Source organism: Monodon monoceros, unplaced genomic scaffold (genome assembly GCF_005190385.1).
Source record: "Monodon monoceros isolate NGI ecotype Baffin Bay Population unplaced genomic scaffold, NGI_Narwhal_1 Super_Scaffold_11, whole genome shotgun sequence".
NCBI lineage: Eukaryota > Metazoa > Chordata > Mammalia > Artiodactyla > Monodontidae > Monodon > Monodon monoceros.
The window spans coordinates 124,356,106-124,379,362 of record NW_021703767.1 but is presented as its reverse complement, the minus strand read 5'-3'; the positions used below and the strand labels follow the sequence as shown (position 1 = coordinate 124,379,362).

The 23,257-nt window shown below is 40.5% G+C and overlaps 1 protein-coding gene across 7 annotated transcripts in view; it reads left to right on the top strand.

The window, feature by feature from the left end:
• Positions 1–5,443: 5,443 nt before the first annotated feature.
• The window catches only part of ARMC8 (armadillo repeat containing 8), a 112,176-nt gene continuing 94,362 nt past the window's right edge, over positions 5,444–23,257 (top strand). For 3 of the 7 annotated variants that reach the window (XM_029213994.1, XM_029213990.1, XM_029213993.1), the window contains exon 1: positions 5,444–5,796. Coding sequence is in view for 5 of the 7 variants with exons in the window: in XM_029213990.1 (XP_029069823.1) it covers positions 5,752–5,796 (45 nt within the window). In the remaining 2 variants the exon portion in view is untranslated. The remainder of the gene's footprint in view (positions 5,797–23,257) is intronic. The other 4 variants (XM_029213989.1, XM_029213991.1, XM_029213988.1 and 1 more) reach the window with 3 other exon arrangements.

Below are 23,257 nucleotides of genomic sequence, written 5' to 3'. Positions count from 1 at the left end.
GATGGTTTAAAACAGAACAGAGTGAGGGGATTGGAAATGCCATGGTAGGGGTAGGGTACTTAATGAATATAGGGTGGTTCTGGAAGACCATGTTGATAGGGTGACATATTGAGCAGAAACCTTCATTAAATAAGGGAGTGAGCTGTGGAGATATCTGGGCAGTGAGTTTTCAAGTCAGTTTATAAATAAAATGTTATACACATCAAGGTAAAACATCCATCCCTGCTGTCTGTATCTTATAATTAAACTAGGTGATTATGGCACCTACCACCACCTGATGGCAGCACATTCCACAGGAAAACTAAAGAGTGAGCAAGTCTGTGGTGGTAAAACTAAAGAGCGGCAAACATCACAGGGAGATAAGAGTCCTGTGGTGTCTCTAGCCTCTGAATCTTAAACTTGTCAGACATTCCATTCGGACTTCCTGATTTCATCAGATTTTTTTGTTAAAAAGCAAGCAATATCTCTTGTTTATAGGTTTAATGACATCCAGATTCCATTCCGGTATTGTAAATGGTGAAGATTGGATTTGCTTTGCCTAGATTGTTACCTTCACGTCTCCATTTTCAAACTCATCTGCCTAATGTGGTCATCTTTGCTTGGGGTGGGTGTGGAGTTGTCTTTTAGTACCCAGGTAATCCAGAAGATGGCAACCCATCTGAAGACCTGCTGATTTTATAGTGTCTCTTTTCCTATAAATAATCGGAGCTCTTGTCCTAGCACTGATTTTGCAAGATCTGCCAGTGTTTCCACAGCTAAGTGCAGAGAAGGGGGTGTCTTAATTGTTCCATTACACAAATGTTTATGGACAAGCCAAGCTCTGTGTGGCGCAACGCACAGAGCTTTGCCTGGTCTGTTCCTGTTGACACTTCAGGTCAGAGCTTGGGTGCCACCCCCAACAGAAAGACTTCCTGTGACTTTAGTCCTGATGCATCACAGATGTTCCATTTGCCCCACACCTTTTCACGTATCATCCTACATTCTAATGACTTGTTCTCTTGTCTCTCTTCCCTTTTTAAACAAAAATAAATAAATTTATTTATTTATTTATGGCTGTGTTGGGTCTTCGTTGCTGCGTGCGGGCTTTCTCTAGTTGTGGCGAGCGGGGGCTACTCTTCATTGCGTTGCATGGGCTTCTCATTGTGGTGGCTTCTCTTGTTGCAGAGCATGGGCTCTAGGCATGTGGGCTTCAGTAGTTGTGGCTCTCAGGCTCTAGAGCACAGGCTCAGTAGTTGTGGTACACGGGCTTAGCTGCTCCGCAGCATGTGGGATCTTCCCGGACCAGGGAAGATCCCTGCATTTGCAGGTGGATTCTTAACCACTGTGCTACCAGGGAAGTCCTCTCTTCCCTTCTTTTGAAAGCTCTGTGATAACAGGGAATGTATCTCTCTTGTTAATTGTGTTACACCACCACCCAGCACTGTGCCTGGCACATAGTAGGTACCTAGTAAATATATTTTATTGAATGAATTAATTTCCAGGATCCTTGGTCCTCTTATTATTATTATTCTCTAAATGAGTCCCTTTCTCATTATTAAAGAAAAACAATTGCTTAATACATAGTGACTCAGTTTTTTACACTTAAATTCTTCACTCTGTTTCCTACGAACAAAGGTATTCTCTTTATAACAACAGTACAGTTATCAAAATAGGTGCATTAACAATGGTACCTCATCTACAGACTTTGTTCACATTTTGCCATCTTTCCCCTTGATGTCCTATATAGCAAGAGGGAAAATGTTTTTTTTCCAGGATTCAATCCTAGATCACAAGTTGTATTTAATAAGTGTCATGTCACATTATTTTCCTTTCATCTATAGCAGCTCCTCAGCTTTTCTTTGTCTTTCAGGCCAGTTTTAAAGGATGTAGATGTGTTGTGTCTCAAGGTTTGTCTGATGTTCACTCATGATCACACCCATGCATTTTTGGCAGGAATACCACAGAAATGATGTTGTGTCCTTTTCAGTGCATCATATCATGGTGTCTATTTATCCCATTAGTGGTGACATTAATTATAATCACTTGAATAAAGTGGTGTCTACCAAGTTTCTCTACTATCATTAGTAACTTGCGGGGAGGTTCCGTTTCTCATCATATTCCCACCAGTTAGTTTCAGCATCCATTGTTGATTCTTGCCCAAACAAGTATAACTCATATGGTTGTCAAGGGGTTGTTTTCAAATTCCATCATTTCTTCTATATTTGTAAGTTGGAATTCGACCACAGCAATTATTCAGTTATAAAAAGAGCATTTTCTTTTTTTTTTTACTGTAGTTTCTAACAGAAGACTTTTTCAACATCTTACTAATTCTGCTTTATGCATATACATATTTTATACCCGCCAAGCACCTGAATTACGGATGCATTATTTCCCATTGCAAAGCCCTTGTAGATTTTCCTTAACTGGCTGGTTGCTTAAGTGAGTGCTCAGTAATCCCATGTGGGAGAGTCCTATCAGGTCCCAGGGGATTATGTACGAGAGAGCAAATTATTGAACCTCTCAGAGTCTCACATTTTTGTCTGCTTGAAGGCAGGAACCATGTCTTTATTCCACTTTGAATCCCTAGTACAATGTGTGTGCCAGTAAACCCACAGTTAGTGTCTGTTGGACTCAACTATATCTCCTCTGCACCAGTGTTAGTCTATTTTCTCTTTTTAATTTATTTAAAGAATCTCTTCTGTTTTCAAATCTTTTAAAGGGTCTTCTAAATTCCTTTTGGGATCACTCAGTTTTTGTTTTGAATCTTTCTATATTTTAAGCTTTCCTTTTTTTTTTTTTTTTTTTGCATAGGTATGTTTCTACTTTCAAAAATACGGCTTTATTTCTCTACCCTGGCAGTTCCATTTAGATATCTATAAATACTTTTCAGATTTCTTTCTTGCTACTTACTTTCGATTGTGTATTTCTACTTTTTCTTTATTAAACTCACACTTTGTTGTCATTATTTTTTCAGAAATTAATACTGCTCTGAGATAGGGGAGGATGGGGAGAAATTTCGTTCCTGTTTTCAGGGGAGTCCATGTGGCTATTCCCGCTCTCCACCACTGGGCCAAAGTTTTGTTGTTGCTGTTACATGGAGGCTGAATCAATTTTTTTTTATTACCCTCAATTTCTACTCATTATTTAGGTTTGAAGGATGTACCTAAGATTATTTAGTAGCAAAATTTGAACTGGAAATGGGATTCCTGATCCCAAGCTTAGGACTTTGCTAATCAATGCTTCTTTCCTGTAAAATGGCTATGTCAGTTTTCTGGAAATAAAACAGAAAAGCCTGGATGCTTTGAGTCATGTTCCCTAGCCTCTCCTCACCCTGATTTCAGCCACAGCTGTAATGATGGTTCTGCTGCAAGTTCAGGTGCATGCTGCCTGTATCCTACCCCAAAGGAGAGCCTGCAGATTCTGCTTTTCTGCATCAGGTTAAGGAAGCCCTCTCTGTTCTGTGCACAGGTACAATCCAGGAGGGTAGGGAATTAAAAGCTGAGGGGAAACCCTCAACTAATATAGGATGGGAGTGGTGGATTAATACTCCAACCTCAAGATGGATATCTAGGGGGTGGGGCATGCTGTATGGTTTTCAGGGGTCCTTAGGGAATAGACAGTGACTTCAACAATGGACCCTTATATTGACTTTTTCTCCTTTCTTTTCTCACTCTGGCTGATCCATCAATTCTGTTGCATGGAAACACTTTCCAAATAAGCTACTTGCACCCAAATCATTGTCCCAGGATCTGCCTTTGGGGGTGCCCAAACTAGCCAAAAATTCATTCAACAAACATTTACTAAGTGAGTAGTCTATGCTAGGCAGTGAGATAAAAGATCTGGAAGATAAAATTCCTAGTGCCTGCTCTGAAGTGTATAATGGGGAGACAGACAAGTAAAATATTACCCCAAAAGTTAGAGTCTATTGTTGGAGATGCTATGTTAGAGGCAAGAACAGAATGATGTGTGAAGACATGAGGGAGGGGTCACCTAACCTATACTTAGGGGAGGGGCTTCCTGGAGGATGTATTGCTTGAGCTAATTAATGACATGTGGATCAAATACAGCTGCAACAACTCTATATCATACAAATGTCAACTGAAAATTTAGCTGATACCTCTGTACACTCTGTGTAAGGGCTATGCTCTGCTCTGTTGTGGTATGTAGTACATGACATGATTCTAGGTGATACACGGATGGACATTTGAACATTTTTGTAGTTGTTATGTTAATGTGTACTAGAATAAAAATCAGGAGCACAATACACTTGATTTTTCAGAGTATTATGATTTAGGATGAGGCTAAAATTATTTAATCAGTTGAAATTGACTTTAAAGAAAAATATTGAATAATAATACCTGGGTGCAGATTGGCAAAGATTGTGTGGGTGGTATGCAGAGTACTGAAGTTTGGGAAATAGTGCTGCAGCAGGAAGAAAATCTACAATGAAATCACTTCTTTCCAGAAAGTCAACAGTTTGTCAGGGGGCACAGGCCCATAAGCGAGATTAGGACCACAATAAATTCAGAAACCAAGTACAGGGGGAAGATAGGAAAGCAGTGAGGAGCAAAGTGAAGGAGAGGCTAGCTACAACATCAGTTGGAAGACAATTGCTCTAGTACAGGGGAGAGGTAATAGCAGCCTACATTAGGGAGCGGCTATAGCAATGAGAGAAAGACAAGTAATGTAACAGGTTAATTGCACTCATCCTGTGAAAACCTTGCTGGTTGTGAGCAGCATGAAGTTGAAACCTGTTCAGCCAAGTCCAGGGTAGTTTTGTTCATATACACCCAGACACACAAATGGAGTGGGAGAGCTGAATTCATCAATCAGAAAATAGAATTAGAAGCATATTTTTATTTGGCCTCAATTATCAGAGGGTTTTAGTGTGAATTATTCAGATATTTGACTCCATTTTTTTCTGCTTGACTCAGAGGCTGCAGAAATGCTAACACATATATAACGTTTTCTACGTTCCAGGCATGTTCTAAGAGCTTTATATTTTCCATCTTCATAGCCCCTTATTTTGCACAAGAGGAAACTGAAGCATAGGAGTTTAAGTAACTTGCCGAGGTAATGCAGCTCTGTGAAGTAGCAAGGATTAAACTCAGGCGTTCTGGCTCTAGAGTATCTATTCTTAACACTACACTAGAATAAAAGGGTCGGGCAGATAATGCTGAAACAGGTCACACTTCAACGTTGGATCGTGAAACACTCTTACTGGTGGCAGGAGACCTGGTTCTGAGATCACAGTTTCTCCATCTGTAAAATGGAGATAATAACGACACTAGAAGTTTGGTGCAAAGAAGGAGTGAGATAATGAATGTGAAAGTGAACTTCAAATTATGTATTTGGCTCTACACACCAGTTTTTCGGAATAATGAGTACGCGAGCTCAAGAAATTGCAACAAATCATTCTGTGAAGCTTACAGCAAGACTCCGCCCATGAGGCTCCGCCCACCGCGAGCCGCAGGTGGGGCCGGCCGATCTTCTTTGCGCATGCGGAAACTGCTGCGCGCTCCCACCTCTCACCCGGGCTGAGAGTAGCTGCCGTTTCTGAGAGGACGATTCGTAAGGAGGCCCCTGGTGCGGTTTCCCTTTGCTCTCCGCTCTGCGGGCCCTGGCCGTACTTCAGCGGTGTCTAGAGCGTGGTCCGTTCTCGTCTACCTGCCTGACTTTCTTCAGAGGTAACTGTGGTTGGCCCAGTAGTCGGCTGTCGAAAGTGCCGGCCCCGGCGCCGGCGCCGGCCGCAGCCTGGTGGGAAGGCTCAAGATGGCGTGCCTGTTGGAGACCCCAATCCGCATGAGCGTCCTTTCGGTGAGTTACCGGCCGCAGCCGCTTGGCTGCCCGCCTGCCCGAGAGCTCGGGCCCAGCCCGCAGCATTCACCACCAACGCGGCATGCCTCCTGGGCACCACTCCTTGGGGTGGCCTCCGGCTCAGCTCTAAGCAGGGGAGTTGAGAGAGGGTGGGCGGGGGGGAGAGACGGGACCCGGCCGAGCCCGAGACGTCTCCAACTCCGGGAGCGCTCACCGGTGCAGGTTCTCAGGACGGCGTCGGGCGGGCCGGGTGGTTGGACACACGGGCAGCTGGCCCGGCGGCGCGGCTTGAGCTTTGCCAGGCGTTTCACCGAGCCTTCTTACCGATGCCTCTTTCCTGGGGCCGAGCGCTTTGCCGTGTGAGGCGCCGGGTTTGCCGCTGGCCTGGGGGTGAGCGCCCATTCAGCCTTCCGCGGCTTTGGCAAAAAGAGACGGAGGCTTCTTGGCCCCCACTGTCTCGGGCTGCCAGGCCAGGTCTGTGTGGCTTCTATCGCGTCCCAGCACCCGGTCACAGGCTAGAGCTGCTTGCTTCTTGGCAACGAGAATTTCTTATCAGCTGCAACGTCTCCTAGTGTATGTAGTTATTTGAGCCTCTTTTCTCCGCTCTGCTGCGGAGGTCGCAGCCCTGAGTCTAGAGGAACCTGTGACTGGCCTTCCTTTTTCCTTCACGGGGAGTCAAACGTTGAAAAAAGAGATCAGATTTTCCTACTATTGAAAGAAGGGAATGTATTGACATGCCTGAAAGTAATACCTAGTTCGCTTAAATTTAAAAATGAAACCAAAACTTTCACCTTTGCTGTGTTGCTCTTGAGAGAACCAAGGACCGGGGGTGAAAGTTACTAGGAGATAACTTAGAAGGGTTTTGCAACAAATGAGAGCTGTCCAGCTCTGAGAATGGTCAGTTTACCAATGGTCCATTTGCTGTTGTTGGAAACAAGCAGGCAAAGGCTGGTTGACCATCTTTTAGACTTATCGTGTAAGTCAGTCTGATGTTGAGAGGATGGTTGGATTATAGATGCCTTGTCAGGTACCTTGAGGCTGTGGCTCCAACGGGTTTCTCTTCCCTGACTTCTCCCACAAACACAACTCATCTATCTGGAAGCACTTAGGACATTTGCTGCAGTTCACAGTTAGAGCATTGTGGCATATTCCACCTTGATTTATTTGGGTGGGGGTGGGGTGGGAGCTGTACACAAATTTGTCCTCTGATCCATTTCAGTAGTCCCTTTTCTTATTTTTAAACTGTAGCTGGGGAAATACTGCTCACCTAAGCATTGAATTAGCTTGTTACTCCACCTCTGACTGACACCTAGGAACATTCTGTGGAAGAGCAGGCCAATGACTTTCCCTCATTAGCTTTTTGTTGTTTTTTTAAGTATGCATCTGGACTGTTCTCAATTCCCTTAATTATCTAGCTTATCCTTCATTTGAAGCTTCTTTAGTTTTTGTACGTTGTCAACCCATGTAGTGTACAGTTGAAATTTTTTGGGTTTATTTTTCACTCCCTCAGTAAATAATATTTCCTATTTTACTTTATTCAAAAACTTCTTGGCGACTTCTCTGGCCCCTTTCTCTCGGACCAGTGAACCTCGCCCGGGAGCGCTCCCTAATAAAGCTCACTTGAAACTTTAAAAAAACAAAACAAAACAAAACAAAAACTTCTTGAAGAGTATTCCCTACTTCTAGTGGGCATTTGCTTTAGCCCTAGTCTCATTGGGGGCTCTTTTTTTTTTTTTTTTTAAGGTTTTCACAGTCCCAAAGTCTGGTATTTCAGTTCTTCAGTTCTGGAGCCTTGGGAAAACAGACTTTTGGATAAATGATTTAAACTGTCTAAACTCACTGATTATAATAATTTCAAGTGAAGCCTGTACCTTTCAAAGTTCTACCTAGGGCACCACTTTTTGAAATACAAAGTGCAAGTGGAACAGGAATTAATCATCAGAAATTATCTTGAAAATAATTGGTTCCTTTAATAGGCTACTATTTTGCACAACACCCAGTGCACAGTTGAGCTCAGCTATGCCTTCAGGAAGCTCACCATCTGAATGACTCCATAACCTGAGAAACATAATTCTCACCAGGGGCAGATCAAATTGTTTTAAAGAATTTCCATTCAAGGCCCTTTATACCTTCTCCTCTCTGAGAGATCTCATTCATTTTTATAACCTTAATTATAATCAACTCACACATCTACATTGGCAGCCTTGACTGTTCTCCATCTAGTCTCACGTCTTCAGTTGTGTGGATGTTACCCATCACTTTCCAACAAAGCACATTCCTTCTCCTAAGAGAACTTAGTCCTGACTTCCCATTTCTGCTAATGGTATTATCTTTCATGGATCACCCACTGTTAAACCACTTGAATCATCATTGACTCTTCCCCCTTTCATGCCCCTATAGCTAATCAGTCCTTAAGTTCTGTTGGCTCTTCATTCTCAGTGTTTCTCACATCTGTCTTTTCCCATGACCACCCTCTCATTCCGGAACTTATCATTTTGTGCCTGCATTACCACAGTTCCTTGCAGTTATTTTTACTGCCTCTAGTGTCTTATCCTCTTAGTTGAATTCAGTTCTCTGCATTTATTTCCCTATACAGCACATCGGATGCACCGGTTCCCTGTTTCAATTCTTCAGTGGGTTCCTGTTGCTGAAAGGCTGATGTTCATATTCAGCTTTGGATATAAGATTCTTTATCCTCTGCATGAACCTCCTATCCCATATAAACTGGCTTTCTCAAGTTGAAGTGATCTTGGGTTCTTACAAAACCCAGTAACTCTTGTTGTCTGCCTGCTCATTTGCACATATGAATTAGAGCTTTGTATAGGTTTATTCATGTAACATATTTTGAGCTTCTGTCATTTGCCAGGCATGGCATTGGGTTTGGGAATACAGTGGTGAGCTACCTAGACTGTCTTTGCCTTCTTGGAGATTACCCTAATGGAGAAAATAGACATCAAAATGTCACACAGTTTTTTGTGAATGGTGATTAGTGTTATGAATGAAAAATATACGGTGCTGTACAAGCACGTAATAGGGGAACGTGTTCTAATATGGAGAGCAAAGAGAGCTAGGGAAGGTTTCCCTAAAGAAGTGACAATGAGCTAGAGTTCAAGGACAAGTAAGAACTAACTAGAAAAACAGAAGAACATTCCAGGCAAAGGAAACTGCTTTTGCAGTGGCCCTGAGGCTTTTAATAATTAGTCTGTTTTATCTTCTTAGAGAGTAAATTAATTCAGAGGTAAGTGCTTGATGTTTTCTTCTACTTAACGCAACTACTTTTTATAGCACTATGTCTTTCATATATTAGATTCTCAATAAATATTTGATTGAACTATTTATTTGGAGGAGTTGGACAAAATCTCCAGGTGTCTTTCTAGGCTACGCCATGATCACCCCTATCCCTGTAATGCATTTAGCATTACAACATCACTGTTTTCAACAAATTTATAAATTTTCCCATGTTTCCCAAACTTTTGGGTGATTTTACATTGATTGCATTTTTTTTAACTTTTTATTTTGAGATAATGACAGATTCACAGAAAGTTGCAAAGATAGTACAGAGAGATCCCTGTGTATACTGTACCCAGTTCCCGTGTTTGGTCACATTTTATATAACTATAGTACAATATCAAAACCACAAAACTGATATTGGTATAAATATGTATACAGTTCTGTAATACCATAGTCAAGATCTCCCTCATGTTACTTCTTTATAGTCACACCTGCCTACTGCCCCACATGCACTATCTCTAACCCCTGGTGACAACTAATCTCTTCTCCATCTCCATGATTTTGTCATTTTCTATAATGTTGCATAAATGGAGTCATACAGCGTGTGACCTTTTGAGATTGGCTTTTCTCACTCAGTGTAATGCCCTGGAGATCCATTCAAGCTGTTGTATGTATCAGTAGTTTCTTCCTTTTTACTGCTGAGTAGTATCCTGTGGAATGGATATATAATATGGATGTTTGAAAGATAGTTTGCTTAACTGTTCACCTGTTAGAAATTTGGGGCATTTCCAGTTTTTGGCTGTTATAACCTGCTATGAACAAACATGTACAGGCTTTTGTGTGGACATAACTTTTTGTATCTCTGAGATAAATGCCCAATAGTGCAATTGCTAGGTTGTATGGTAAATGTATGTTTAATTCTTAAAGAAACTGACAAACTTTTCCAAAGTGGCTGTACCATTTTACATTCCCACCAGTAATGTTTGAGAGATTCAGTTTCTTTGCATGCTCACCAGCAATTTGGTATGTCATTATTTTTTATTTTAGCTGTTCTAATAGATATATAGTGATATCTCATCATGGTCTCAATTTACATTTCTGTAATGATTAGTAATGTCAAAAATATTTTCATTACTTACTTGCCATCCATATTTTATTGAAATATGAATAAAATATTTTATTGAAATATGAATAAAATATTTTAGTGAAATGTGAATAAAATATTATAGTGAAATATTTTTTCATGTCCTTTTGCCCACTTTCTAGTTGGACTGTTTTTGTTTTTGTTTTTTGCAGTACGTGGGCCTCTCACTGTTGTGGCCTCTCCCGTTGCAGAGCACAGGCTCAGCGGCCATGGCTCACGGGCCCAGCCGCTCCGCGGCATGTGGGATCTTCCTGGACCGGGGCACGTACCCGTGTCCCCTGCATCGGCAGGCAGACTCTCAACCACTGTGCCACCTGGGAAGCCCTGTTTGTTTTTTTACTGTAGAATTTTGAAGTCTCTTTATATATTCTAGATGTGAGTCATTGGTCAGATGGGTGCTTTGCAAATGTTTTCTCCCAGTCTGTAGCTTATCTTTTCATCCCCTTAAACATAGGTTAAAAAATGAACTTTGATCTTAATTTCACACCTTGTACAAAAATTAATTCAAAATGGATCGTAGATTTAATTGTAAAATATAAAACTTTTAGAATAAACAAAATTTGCAGAACCTTGGGCTTGGTAAAGAATTCTTAGACATAACACCAGAAGTATGACCTATTTTTTTAAAAATTGGTATCGGACTTGAGATTAAAATTTATGCCTTTAGAAAGACCCTGTTAAGAGGATGATTACACTTTACTTTGGTCAGTTTGTAGTGATTTGAGAGAGACAAGATAATAAAATGCCTTTGAATCATACTGTAGGCTGGCACAGACAGCTAAGGCCTTTGTTACATTTATTTCCCAGTGCCATTATGCCTATTTGATGAGCAGTTATTTGCACTGTATAGGGTATTCCAAGTCTGGATATTCCTTGATTATGTTCTGTTCTTGATGATTATAAGCATTTGTTGGTCTTCAGGTGCACAGGAATTTGCTCTCTTACATGGACAACTGACAAGAGCTAAAAAAATTTTTTTCTGTGAGGTTAAGCTCAACTATCTTATAAGTATGAATTTGCCTTCTCTTGGTTTTTAGTAGTAAATGCAAAGTAAAATCTTGTAAGCACATTTTAAAGTTTCCCTTTTGTTTTCTCTACAAAACACCAGCAAGCACAGGGTATGTCAGGAGGTGGTCCTAAAAGAAGACCAGTATGAACTTCCTAATCTTTAATGGCAGTGTGGGAAGAATGGGAGATGCTCATCGTATGTTTCTGGACATCTTCTATCTTTTTAAGGAATGATTGCCACCTGAATTCAGACAGCGAATGCTCAGGAAGTCTTTTAAGCTTTACCAAGAGTTAGGTAAGGTCTTCAGTTTCACTTGGATATTTATATCTAGCCTTCTTGTCTCCTCCCATTCTCATCAAGAATTTTAAAGTAGTACCAGGAGCCAGGAATTTCAGTTACTCTGACTTGTATCTTTTTGATTTCTGATTTGGCAGTTGTTTTGCAGTGTAATATGTTATGTTGGCTTCTAGGTAAAGGTATGGATTTATTGACAAAGGATGATTGCTGTTATCTTCTGGAAATTGGAAAGCAGCTGCCTTCACTGAGCTGTAGTGCTATGATCCTTAGGACTGTTCAGCTAGGAATGAAAAGTATTCCAAATAAGAGCTGTTTTGCAGAAACAGCCCCCACTTGTCACTTTGGTAGAAGAAAACTGTTTTGATCTCATTTCATAAACTCAGAAGAATAAAGAGTTAGCTACATTCTCTGGCATATTCATAAAACAGTTATTGGGGGAGGGGGAATGATGAGATGGTGTTATGCTTTCTATTAAAAATGAAAAGTTATGGTCCAGTGGGAAGAGTTTCCAGCCTATAGAATCTATTAATATTTGGAGATCTTTACCACCTGCAAAATGATTAGAGAACACATGATTCTTCTGTTTCTGGAGTGTTTTAAGAATTTATTAGGCTTTCAAAAAGTTTTAAGATGTGACTGATTGGATGAGGGGAATGAGGAAAAGGAAAGAGTCATAATCATGATCAAACATGATTGACAAGATTTTTAGTTTTATATCTAGGTGGTATCCTCTACTGAAATGGTGAGGATTAGGAGCTGAACATGTTAGAAGAGTAAGGAGGAAGAATGAGTTTCATTTTGGACATGCTGAGTTTGAAGTGTTTTCTGGGAATTCATTTAGAGGTGTCCAGTAGGCAGCTGGATATTCTGGAATGTTTTCCACACCACCAAGCAATTCTCTGGTTCTCTATGGATACTAGCTGGGTGTTCTACAATTTAACTCAATTCTGACACTATTTACTTGGAGATAGTGTCAGATTCCACAGGTTAAGTCCTGCAAGACTGCCCCCACCTCAGACAGCAGTTGCAAGTCCAGGTTGTTCTCCTGTCCTCTGACTGACCAGTTGTAAATCAGGGGTTCCCACTGCTCCCTCCTCAAATTCAGTCATTTGTCAGAATGGTTCACAAAGCTCAGCAAAACATTTATCTTATAAAAGATTCAGATGAACAGCCAGGTGAAGAGGTACATAGGGCAAGATCCAGAAAGGTCCCAAGTGCAGGAACTTCTGTCCATGTGGAACTGGGGCGCACCACCCTCCTGGCAGGTGGATGCATTCACTTACCTGGAAACTTAATCACGTTTTATTCAGGAGTTTTTATAGAGCGTTAATCTCCAGCCTCCCACTCTTCCACTTCCCAGAGGTTGGTGGATGGGACTGAAAGTTCCAGCCCTCTAATCACTTTGTCTTTTGGGTAACCAGTCCCATCTTGAGGCTATCTAGGGGTCCCATCTTGAGGCTATCTAGGGGCCCCAGCCTAATCGTTCATTAGCAAAACTCTTGAAAGATGTTCCTTATGAATAAGTAAAGACATTGATGTCACCCAGGAAATTTCAAGGTTTCAGGACCTCTGTGCCAGGAACTGGGAGAAAGACCAAATATATTTATTAAACCACAGATACAGAAGTCTAGTGCTTAAACCTGGGGAGATGATTATTATTGGGAGTCATCAACACATTGACCGAGTTCTTAACATTTTAAGGGTAAGAGGCTCAACACCGTCTTCCTCAGAAAAACATGCATCTGCCTAAAGAATCACATAACTTCAAGGGGCTCATAGATTCCCTGAAACCCACACATAAATCTTGAGTTAACAGTTCCTATTCTTTATTCATTCCAAAGTCAGTCACAAAAGCATAGAGCAAAATTTAAAACTCATTTTCAATCATTTTGGAATGGTAAAAATTGTAACAACAAGGTTTTAAAACTCACATAAGGTATCATATGGGGGATTTGGCTCTGAAGAACTGTAATCTTTTTCCCAGATTATGCCAGTGATCTTCCCCAAGGTGTACTGTTTGTACAGAAAGGGCTTTGTGTAGCAGGTGGTATAGCAGGCCTGGGAGGCAGAGCTAGATGAGAGATCTAAGCCAGGACAAAGTAAGGCATTGTGGATCTGGGCATAGGCAAAGTGGAATAGACAGAAATTACAAGTGGCCCGTGATACTGGCATAATAGTCACAGGCCACAATGTGGGTGATGGGTCAGGCAGATCCTGAGTGGTACTATGGTGGGAAAGTTAATGCACCAGTTGCTGGAAGTGATGGGCTGAGTATGAGTCAAGCACCATGGATAGCTCTGAGGCAAGGGTGTTTACTGCCTCTAAGAATCTGAAGCAAATAAAGCCTTTTGAAAAAAAAAAAAAAATCAGAAGGCAGCTAGCCTGTCTGGACTGTACCACCTCTGAGGTGTACCATGAAAGATGGTACGCTGGATCTCAAAGTCATTACATGATTGCAGTCTTGAAGAATAATTTAAACTATTCTTATGGTCAAGGACAACATCACCCGTGTCTGAATAGCCTCACTCTGTTATATCAGGATTAAGAAGTAGGCATTTGAATGCATCCTAGTGGATTTCCTGGGCTATCTTATCATTTTGGAAGGCATCTAAATGAACCTTTGCCAACCCAGAGAATACCTCAAGCTTTATAAAACTCCTCACAATCCTTGTCACTCTAATGTCCCATATGAGGTTCTTGCTCCCTTGGAGTTCCAGATTCTGCTATTTTGCACCATAAATCCTTACATGGTCCACTTACTCTGTCCAGAGGGATCTCTTCTTGGTCCTCAGTCTTCAGACATTCTTGTCTACATTGAAGAGTAAATGAATAGAATTTAATAGTGAGAAAGAAATCGTCTAGACCCAAATAGCTCTTTGTGATTTGTACCATACTTTAAAGGGATAAACATTGCAGTACCTGATTAGAAAGAAGCATGAATGCTAAATTGCTTCCAGTTTTTGAGACCACCTAAGCATCTGTATAGCATGTTGATACGATATTACAAGGGCTATAATAATTTTTTTTTTTTTTTTTTTTTTTTTTGCGGTACGCGAGCCTCTCACTGTCGTGGCTTCTCCCGTCGCGGAGCACAGGCTCCGGACGCGCAGGCTCAGTGGCCATGGCTCACGGGCCCAGCCGCTCCGCAGCATGTGGGATCTTCCCGGACCGGGGCACGAACCCGTGTCCCCTGCATCGGCAGGCGGACTCTCAGCCACTGCGCCACCAGGGAAGCCCTATAATAATATTTTATTACATTAAAAACTCACTACTGTGCTCTGGTTTTCCTATTATGAAAAAAAAAATCCCCCTTTGGGTAAGTAAAGTTATGGAATCTTTGCCTGAAAGAAGCCTGCAGATAATCTTTAGTTTGTCCTTGTCTGTTTTTTATTGATGAAAACTGAGAACCAGAGACTGACCTGTCCACTGTCACATACTATTGTCTATGAAATGTTGTAGTCAGATTTCCAAACACATAGAGGAAAAATTTGTGTGCACAGCCTTACATTTTAGAATTTTATTTTCAAACTTCATATGACTACTGATTTATTTGCTCTTTATTTTAAAATAAGTTCTCTTAACGTGAAATCTGATTTTCAGTCTTAATTACTTATTGAGAGGTCAGGGCTGCTTCTTATCCAAGTAGATTAAGTTTAAAATTATATATTTCAGTATTTTCATAATTGTGTTTATGAGATTGAAACATTATATTCTAGGAATTTTGGTTGTCATAAGTATGTTATATTCTGCACTGATGGGACCCAGCCAAACTGAAGTGCCATTTTATAAACCTCCCAAAGTTGCTAGAGACTGCAGAAAAGCAGGGCTTTGGTGAATTTTGGGAGGAAGGATGCTGCAAACCCCTAGAATCACCTAAGAATGAATCCCATAATAATAAAAAAAAATGTAAAGATAAAAATAGTTTAGGGCTTCCCTGGTGGCGCACTGGTTGAGAGTCCGCCTGCTGATGCAGGGGACACGGGTTCGTGCCCCGGTCTGGGAAGATCCCACATGCCGCGGAGCGGCTGGGCCCGGGAGCCATGGCCGCTGAGCCTGCGCGTCCGGAGCCTGTGCTCCGCAACGGGAGAGGCCACAGCAGTGAGAGGCCCGCGTACCGCAAAAAAAAAAAAAAAAAAAAAGTTTAAAAAGTACTATGTGATGGGTCTGCAAAAATTGAATGAGAATCTGATTGAATCCTAATGGGGCCAGAAGTTTACTAGAATACAAAAAAGTAAAAGAAAGGAAAAATCAAAATATCCACAAAATTTGGGGTTTACTTAGGCATTTTCTTCTAATTTTTCTTCCTTTTGGAGGCAAGTAGGAATTTTTTAATACATAGGGAGGGCATGATAGCCATCTGCAAGGAAAAGGTCAGTCTTTGTTATATTATCCTTTTTTGTATTGTTCCAGAGGGAGGGAGGTTTTTTTCCCCCTCAAAGTTAGGAAGAAATTCTCTAGTTCCTGGACTTCAAATTGAATAATTGTGAATCTGTGAGTGATCTAAGCAGTACAGTTATTTGGCATTTCAGAAAATTGTCAAAGTGACAGTAGGAAGCATTTGTTTGGACTGAGAGTTGGAGGCATCAGCAAATCAAATTTTCGTTTCAAAATGTTTGGGATGGAGAAGAGGTTCTGGAGCTCCCAGCTGACTGGAATGTTAAGAGCTGTTTCAGTTAGTGGTTCTCAACTCTGCTAGACTCCACATCCCCTTCTTAAAACGTATTTTGGAGCACCTCCTTCGCTCTCCTGGAGTGAAATTCATAGATAACTGCTCTTACATGTAAATTTTTAAGAGTTGGCATAATGCCTCAGCTGTGTTAAGGGAGAAAGAGCAGGAAACTAATTTATATTATTTAAATGAGTAAATACTCAGGTACTAGAAAGAAGTAATAAAATAGTGATATATTTACAAATAAGGGTGGTTTAGCTATAAATATGACTGCTATAAGACAGTGATATAGGTATGATGTGATGGCTACTTAAATACAATAAGTGATACTGTTTTTGATGTGATTTTTCTGAAGTGAACAACTTTTGATAAAGTTCCTGACAACACAAAGTACACCCTTTCCTGTATTCATATGGGAGTTGCATTCTTGGAAAATGGTATAGTAAAATGATGCGAAACACATTTTTTGTTTATATGTAAAATGGAGTTAGATTCTAGGCTCAGGTAATTAAAGTTTATTTTCCTACGTGACTGCATAGTGGAAAGTCTTTTCGAGTATGGGCCTGTTGTCCCACTCACTGCAGGACATCTAGCATCCTTAGCCCTTGCCCACTAGATATCAGTAGCACCTATTGCCATTTTGACAACCCAAAATCACTTCCATAGATTTAAAGAATGTATCTTAGGCAGTAGTGTCCCTGTTTAGAACTACTGTTTAGAACTACTGAGATGCTGAGTGTATGGGGTTCTCTGGGGGGGGATGTATTAGTACACTTCCCTCTTTCTCTCCTGCACTTCTCCCTCCCCGCAGCTTGTGCAGTGTATAGTAAAAGGAGATGGAAATAAAATGTGCTATTAAACATTTCCCCCCATAGCATGTATAGCCCTATAATATTCTATATCGTTTATTTATTATGTTTATTGCTTTTTATCTTTCTCCCCTTGCTGAAATGTAAGCCCTGCAAAGTTGGGCTTTTTTTGGTTCTTGCCTAGAACAGTGCCTGCATAGCTGTCTAAATATTTGTTGACTGAATTAAAGGGTACAACTTTAGCTTTGTTTTGTATTCCCAAGTGTATACTATATCACTATAATACTAAATTGCGTTTCTCAAACACACCACATTGCTTCAGAACTCTTTTGCGTGTGCTGTGCTCTCCGCCTAGAGTCCTTATCTTTTTTTTCCTCCCCATTTCACCTAGCAAAATAATACTAGTCTTTCAGATTAATCATCCTTGCTGCTTAGATACCACCTCCCATTCCACCCCTAACTTCAGTTAATTGTATCTTCAGCTTTCTTTTTATCTTGTGTTCACTTTTATGGTTACACTTATCCTGTGTTAGAAGTGACAACTGTAACTTACTTACCTATCTGTTTCCTTTCTGTGCTGTGAATGAGTTGAGGGTAAGGGACTCTATCTTAACTCTGTTACCAGCACCTAGTAAATTAAATATATTCACATGTTGAATTTCAGCATGAAATAGGTTTTAAACTGAAGCTTTATAGAGCTCAAACATTCTGTTTTTTGGGTTGTGCTCCTTTCATCTCTGCCCTAAACCAGGATTTTCCCTGACAATGCTGAATGATCAACATTATGACAGTTTTATCTTGAAGTTCCTAGTAGTTTGTGGAATAATTGACACATGAAATTTTGATTAATATGGCAACAACTAGTTTAAACATTCATTTCTCAGGGGTCAGAATTCCCCAGTGAGATTTGTAATATTCCAATTTCTAAAGAACACGTGAATTAAATGAGAAAATAGATATGAAAATACTTTGTAAACTGTAACATACTAAACAAGTGTCAGGTATTATAAAAATATTTGTATTCTGTCTACCTTTTCTTTCTGATTTGGTGTATGGGTACGAGAACACTATAAATTGATTATTCCTTGCGACTTCCCTGGCAGTACAGTGGTTAAGACTCTGCGCTTCCACTGCAGAGGGCACAGGTTCGATCCCTGGTCAGGGAACCAAGATACCTCATGCCAAGGTGCAGCCAAAAAAAAAAAAAAAAAATTACTCCTTGAACTATATATTGGTATTTGTAACTGTGATTTTATATTGTCTGAGTCCATGGTTATACCTACAGTTATAATGCAAGTTAGTAATAAAAAGTGCACTAAGGATTACCTTACATATTTTTAACAGTTATTTTAAATCTCAAGTAATGAAAGTTTAGATTTCTAAGGTCAGCATTCAAATGCATATTTATTTCTTGCTAAGTACTTAGCTTGGTCTGAGAAAAAAGCTGCTATCGGGTGAGGAAAGGTATGTCTGAATAATTAAGCTTTAATCATGAATATGACTATAAATAACTGAGAAGAGCAGTAGTGCATTTGTTAAGGCAATTATATTTTTTATACAAAAATAGGCTTTTCCTGAAATCAGTGTTTATATGGTTCATTTACAGTTTATAGGGGTTTTTCTTGTGTGTTATCTCATTTGATCCACACTCTGAGCTATGTGGTAACGTTACCATTTTATACTTGAAGAAACAGTCTCAAAATTTTATTTTTGCCCTATGTCACAAAGCTACCAAGTGGTAGAACTAGGTTTCAAACCCATCTTCTGATCCCAAGTCATATATTCTTTCTACCATTCAATGCCTGAATATGGTAGGATTAAAGAACATACTATTTTAATGAAATACACATAGAGCAAGATTTTAATGAAATAAAATAGTTTGATATTTTCTTATTTACACTTAAACCCTCACTCTTCATTGTCTAATAAACCCATTGTTTCACTTCAGGTTTTAGAACTTCAGTTGAACAAATTTACTTCTTGTATTCTTTGTGTTAAATCCCATTCGTGGCAAGTCTGGGACTTAGTAATTTGGCATTCAGAACCTTTCCCGAAGAATTTTTTTCAGAAGGCAGGGTTTTAATTTACCCCAATCATGCGTAGTTTATTCAGAAGGGCAATTAGAGATTGTTCTGGTTTGCTTTTTCAGTATGTCTGACCAGTTTTCTGAGCTATCTCTAATTTATTAGAGATAATAAATTTTGTGCCACTAAAGAGGAATAAAAGGTAGGGCGAGCATATAAGCCCGGTTTGTCTCCAACACTCTTCATTTGTGTGTTATTCTGTGACAAGTATTAGTAGTGCCCTCTTTCAGTCTTAAAATTATCCTGGTTTGGATGATAAATTTGAAGGTATATTCATTGTCTGTTTATTGTTATGTAACAAATTACTTAGCTGCTTAAAACAACATTTATTATCTCACAGTTTCTGTAGGTCAGGAATTCAGATGTGGCTTAGCTAATGCCTCTGTCCCAGAGTTCCTTGTGAGGTTGCAGTCAGGGTGTCAACAGGAGCCACGTTTCAAGCCTCAGTTGAGGGAGAATCCATTTCCAAGCTCACTCACAGGATTATTGGCAGGATTTAGTTCCATGTGGGCTGTTGAAACGAGGGCCTCAATCCCTTGCTGGCTCTTGGCCAGGGGCTCCCCTTAGTTCCATGCCATGTGGGGCTCTCCATAGGGCAACTTACAACATGGAAGCTGGCTTTTGACAGAGGGAGGGAGGGAGGGAGGGAGAGACAGACAGACACAGACATGGACACAGAGAGAGAGAGAGCTCTGCAGTGACATCCTATCACCTCCACTGCTTTCTGCTTGCTAGAATCAAGTCACTACAACCAGCCTTCACTCAAGGGGAGACATCACAAATGGTCACCCTACTAAAAGGGAAATTGCTTCCACATTAATAGTTCTCCACGGTGGAACGCAACTCATTACCTGTTTCTGTTTTCCTTCAAGAAGAAATTTGCTACAAGCTTCTCTTCTTTCTTTAATGTTTAGTACCTGTTCGTACATATGTACATTCAGCTCTACTAAATTCTAAATACTAAGTCACAAATTTGGTGTATACAAACTTTCTGCTTGAAAGGATTCATGTACATTTTTACATAATATAATTTGGAGGGGTGCTATTAAGCGTAAAAATGTAACAGTTTTTAATCTATACGTTTGTGGTGGCTTCTGCAGCTCTGAATGGGTACGGTAAGTTTAGAGCTAGGTTTCGAGGGCTTTCTAGGTCATTTGTTTGAAGCCTTGTGCCAAAAGGCAGAGGTCATAGTGTGACCCTGGCTAGCACTACTCTCCTTCATGGGCACAGACTGTACCCTGAGCTTTAGCTGGCTGCTTGGCACATTCACTGGATCGGTTGGGAGGATGGAGGATCACTGTGTGTACAAGCCCTTCCAGCTACCGGAAGCTACAGAGTAATTTAAAAGGGTATTAGTGTAATATTCCATTGTATATATGTGCCACATACAATGGAATATTACTCAGCCATAAAAAGAAACCAAATTGAGCTATTTGTAATGAGGTGGATAGACCTAGAGCCTGTCATACAGAGTGAAATAAGTCAGAAAGAGAAAGACAAATACCGTATGCTAACACATATATATGGAATTTAAGAAAAAAAATGTCATGAAGAACCTTGGGGTAAGACAGGAATAAAGACACAGACCTACTAGAGAATGGACTTGAGGATATGGGGAGGGGGAAGGGTAAGCTGTGACAAAGCGAGAGAGAGGCATGGACATATATACACTACCAAACGTAGGGTAGATAGCTAGTGGGAAGCAGCCGCATAGCACAGGGAGATCAGCTCGGTGCTCTGTGACCGCCTGGAGGGTTGGGATAGGGAGGGTGGGAGGGAGGGAGACGCAAGAGGGAAGAGGTATGGGAACATATGTATATGTATAACTGATTCACTTTGTTATAAAGCAGAAACTAACACACCATTGTAAAGCAATTATACTCCAATAAAGATGTAAAAAAAATCTTAAAAAAAAGAATAAATATTTTCATCAAAAAAAAAAGAATAAAAAAAAATAAAAGGGTATTAGTGTTTTGAAGCGAGCGTGAAGCCACGTCTTGAAAGAACAGATCATCAGACACTCTCTTAACCTTTTGGCCTCTATGGGCAGGAGGGAGGAAGAAACTCCAGTGTTTGTCCTATTTCAGGAGTAAATTAGTGCCTAGATCAAACTGTCCCTCCCCAACATTCAGGATTAAGCTCTTTATCTCTGTTTACATTAACTACCACAAGAAGCCCAGGACTCTAGGGTCCTTCCTCATGCGCATGTGTCTCTGTCCATTTACTTTTCTATCCAGAACACTTGCCTCTCTCCCGCTTCTTTCACTGGGTTTCTGTTATCCTCACCCTCTTGTCTGAACATTTCCTTCATCTTTTTGTTTAGACTGAAACCAGGCTTTTCACCTCTTGACACCCTTTTCCTCAGCTTTCTCCTGCAGTCTTATCAGCTGTTGGCTCTTTTTCTTCCCATATCCCTCATATCTCTAGGCCTAGAAGTGGAGACAGAATTGCTCCTCATTGCTCTTTTCAGACCCCTCTCTTCCCTTTTCTCTAAACATTCCAGCTCTGAATCTCATCAGACTCTACCTTGTAGTCATCTATAGATCCCCTGGATCATTCCCCCTCATTTATTTAAGATTTTAGCTCCTAGCTCATGTTCACTTTTTCTAGCACTATTTCTGTGATAATTTATGGAAATTTCATTACCTATGTAGACAGTTTTTCTAAAACTCTAGACTTGTCCAATGATCATATCCTCTGTGTTCCCTTGAGGTGTTTGTCCCCATGGTTATTTCCTAGACCTTGACGTTACCAATAACTAAAACCCCTTCATAATCTCTTCAGTTTTACAAATTCTGGTCACCACCTTCTGTCCTCCCAAACCACTCCTTCTACCCGAACACCTACAAGCCTTCGTCAATCCCCCTGTTACCTGCATGCCATTAATCCTACCGCTTTTTCATTGGTCTTCAATAGGCCTGTCATTATAATCTCAACTTTGCATATACCCTCAACTCAGCTGACCCATTCCTTTGGCTTTGTCATCCTTGCCTGGTTAAATCTAACTCTATTATTCATGTCTACTTCTGTATATTTTAATGTAGCTGGAGGAAAACACAGCCATGCTGACTGGTCTCACTTTAAATTCATAATCATGAACCTCAAGAAGGTTAGTGCTGCCTGGCAGTCCTGGTATATTTTCTGGCCCATGCTGTGTTTTATTCCTTCTGTTCTTCAGTCTCACACCCAACCCCACAATTTTAACTTGCAGAAAATAGAGATAATCAGAGAGAATGTCCACAAGCTCTCATCACCGTATCCACCTAATTTATTGCCTCTGACTGTTGTACTTTCCATGTTCTACTTGGTCAGTAAATCCACTTCCCTCTCAATTATTATGAACGTTGCTCCAGAAGTTCTCCCCCTACCCCAGTGCAGCATGTTTTTCTTTATCAAAACAAAACAAAAACTTCCGTCGATCAATAAGTATGCTTTAATTTATTCCGGCTTTAAAAAAAAAAAAAAAAGCTCTCCTGACTTCGCTTGTCCCTCTAGCTCTTACTCTCTTTCTTCACTCCCCTTTACAGTGAAACTCCTTGAAAGAGCTGTCTGTGTGTACTTTCTCTAATTCCTCTTTTCCCATTCTCTCTTAAACCCTTGCCAAGCAGGCTTTGACCCCACCACTCTGCCCACACTTGTTGTCAAGATCACCGATGACCTCCATGTTCCTAAGTCTAATGGTCAGGTCTTAGTTATTATCTTATGCTACACATCTGTAGCATTTGGCATATTTGATTACTCCCTCCTTGAAACCTTACCCTATCTGGCTTCTCAGATTTCCTCCCACCATACTGGCTGCTTGTTCAGATGCTCCAGAGTTCAGTCTTCAGGCCTTGCCTTATCATGGTTATTCCCTAAGTGAACTTATCCTGTGTATAATCTGTCAACTCCCTAATTTGTATCTCCCGCCCACAACTCTCTCCTAAACTCTAGACATATTCAACTGCTAACTTGACATTCTCACTTGGGTGGCTAATAAAATTCTCAGTCCTAACATGTCCAAAACTGAACTTTTGATCTTCTCGCTCAAACCTGCATCTCCCACAGTCTTCCTCATCTCATTAACTGACAACTCAGTCTGACTTTCTAGGTGCTCAGGCAAAAACTTTAAGTGTAATCCTTGGCTTGTCTATTCTTTCACACTCCACATCTACTCTGACAGCATATCCAGTTTGATAGTCATTTCAGCTTTAACATTTATCAGGAATCTGAGTGACT